Source organism: Ochotona curzoniae, unplaced genomic scaffold (assembly GCF_017591425.1).
Source record: "Ochotona curzoniae isolate NIBS_2020 unplaced genomic scaffold, NIBS_Ocur_1.0 contig_2404, whole genome shotgun sequence".
NCBI classification, from domain to species: domain Eukaryota; kingdom Metazoa; phylum Chordata; class Mammalia; order Lagomorpha; family Ochotonidae; genus Ochotona; species Ochotona curzoniae.
The window spans coordinates 5,067,041-5,069,655 of NW_024465451.1; the positions used below are offsets into that span (position 1 = coordinate 5,067,041).

Consider the following 2,615-nt stretch of genomic DNA (forward strand, 5'->3'; position numbering starts at 1 on the left):
GCAAGAGTGAAGGCGTGTGTCTGCTGGAAACAACCCAGGTGATAGCCCTGAATATGTGCCCAGGGAAGTCCCCCGCCTGTCCTGCTGGCTGACCTGCCCACCCACCTGTCACTCACTCTCGCTTGGTTCATTGGCCCAGAAAGCTCCACCCAGCAGAGGAGTGCGGAACAAAAGCTACCTCCAGGAGGCCCTCAGGCACACAAGCCAGAGGTTGGAGAGCCAAGACTGCCTGCTGCCAGGAGACTTCACACCAGCGAGAAAGTAAGACTGGGCTGGGAAGAAGGGACCAGCAGGGTCCCAAGGGCTCCTGGGGGTTCTCAGGCTGTGGGCCAAGCCCTAGAGAAAGAGGCCAGAGGGGTGGAGGGGTAAGGTCCCTGGAGGAAGCAAGGGGAAACTCCAAGGATGGGGCCAGGGACAGAGAGAAGGGACCAGGAGGAAATGAGTTTCAGTTCAATTGTACAAACCTCCACTGAGTGTCGGCCAGGCCAGGCTCTGGAGGCCTCTGGCAGGTGACAAGCCAAGAGGGAAGATAGATGAATAGACCCCAGGGACCAGGTGACTCTCCTCGTCCTAAGAGCAGGTGCTCAGGATGTTGAATCAGAAAAGTATAGTGATGGGACGTCCAGAGAAGGCGGTGTGGGACACAGGAGTGGCTGAGAGAGGTGGCAGGCACACACATACACACCCAGAGTCCGACCTCCGTCCCTCCCCCTGCCCTTCCCTCAAACTGGCATGGTTAAACTTACTTAGGATTCCCCTAAGGGCAAGGCAGGGCTTGGCAGGGGCGAGGCCAAGCCACCTGGGTCCAAAGAGCCCCTGCTCTGCTTGGAAGCTGATACCGGGGAGCCTTTCTGGAGCCAGAGGGGTGAGGATAGAGACTGTGCCGGGAGCTGGCAGGGGTTGATGGGAACAGGGGCAGCACAGGCCCGGGCTCCCATTGCAAGGCCGTAGCAGCCAGAAGGACCTGATGCTGAGCGCCATCACCCAATCCAAACTTCTCATGTGACCGCAGGGCTGCCACTTGGCATGAAAGGGACCACAGCCCATGCGTCCCTACAGGACGCTCATCTTCCCATGCGTCTGTTGCTTTGTAGAACCAAATAGATCCTGATTGAAGGTGGAACCTGAAGGCCAAGTTCAAGACCAGTTGGACTACTTCCAGCTGTGACGCCTTGGCAGCAGCTTCGGTTTGGCTGGGTCTCCGTGAAATGCGGCTTATTCCCCTGTGAAATGCAGGCAATGGCGCGCTCTCCCCAACCAGGTCTTCGCGAGTGAGGCCATGACGACCCTGCGGTTGTGAACCAGTTTTGTTGCCCGCGCCCACCGCCAGGTCCTTTCCCCAGGCCTCCCGGTGTCAGACCTCTCCCCGGGAGGCGCCGAGGACACAGCCAGCATGAACTGGGCATTTCTGCAGGGGCTCCTGAGCGGCGTCAACAAGTACTCGACGGCCCTGGGCCGCATCTGGCTGTCGGTGGTGTTCATCTTCCGCGTGCTGGTGTACGTGGTGGCGGCCGAGGATGTGTGGGACGATGAGCAGAAGGACTTCGAATGCAACACCCGCCAGCCGGGCTGCACCAACGTCTGCTACGACGAGTTCTTCCCCGTGTCCCACGTGCGCCTCTGGGCCCTGCAGCTCATCCTGGTCACATGCCCGTCGCTGCTTGTGGTCATGCACGTGGCCTACCGGGAGGAGCGTGAGCGCAAGCACCGCCTAAAGCACGGACCCAACGCCCCACCCCTGTACAGCAACCTGGGCAAGAAGCGGGGCGGGCTGTGGTGGACGTACCTGCTGAGCCTCATCTTCAAGGCGGCCGTGGATTCTGCCTTCCTCTACATCTTCCACCGCCTCTACCAGGACTACGACATGCCCCGCGTGGTGGCCTGCTCCGTGGAGCCTTGCCCACACACCGTGAACTGCTACATCTCCCGACCCACGGAAAAGAAGGTCTTCACTTACTTCATGGTAGCCACCGCTGCCGTGTGCATCCTGCTGAACCTCAGTGAGGTCGCCTACCTGGTAGGCAAGAGATGCCTGGAGATCTTCAGCCCCAAGCATTCTCGGCGCCGGGGTGACACGTGCCCACCTTATAGCCTGTCACACGCAGAACACCCCCAGAACGGGGACTCTGTCCCAATGAAGGCCGTGCCAGCTGCAGTGGACACAGGAATGTTTCCGTAACGTATGAGTTCGGCAGCTACGATGGCCAGGCCTGTCCCTGCCTGGTCCCTGAAGCCACCCAGCGTTGCCAGGACAGCTGCAGCAGGGCAGGGCAGGCTGGGGGTTGGGGTGGCTGTGGGGCCAGAGGAAGCTCTCCCAGGGCCAGTGCAGGCAGTGCGCACCTGGATCAGAGAAGTCGCTGACTACTGGAGATTTTTGTACATGGCATAGGGAGCCTCCAAACCCTCAATAAATGATGTTTTCGGACCTGGTAGCGGGGCCTAACAGCTAAAGTCCTTGCCTTGAATGCGCCAGGATCCCATATGGGCACTGGTTCTAATCCCGGTGGCCCTGCTTCCCATCCAACTCCCTGCTTGTGGCCTGGGAAAGCAGTCGAGGATAATCCAAAGCCTTGGGACCCTGCATCCGTGTGGAAGACCTGGAAGAAACACCTGGC

General features: G+C 59.8%; 1 protein-coding gene across 1 annotated transcript; it reads left to right on the top strand.

Moving 5' to 3' along the window:
• The first annotated feature begins 1,355 nt into the window (after positions 1-1,355).
• GJB4 (gap junction protein beta 4) lies at positions 1,356-2,179 on the top strand. The gene has a single exon (XM_040974405.1). The coding sequence runs from the start codon at positions 1,394-1,396 to the stop codon at positions 2,177-2,179; it is 786 nt and encodes a 261-aa protein (XP_040830339.1). The 5' UTR covers positions 1,356-1,393.
• Positions 2,180-2,615: the final 436 nt, after the last annotated feature.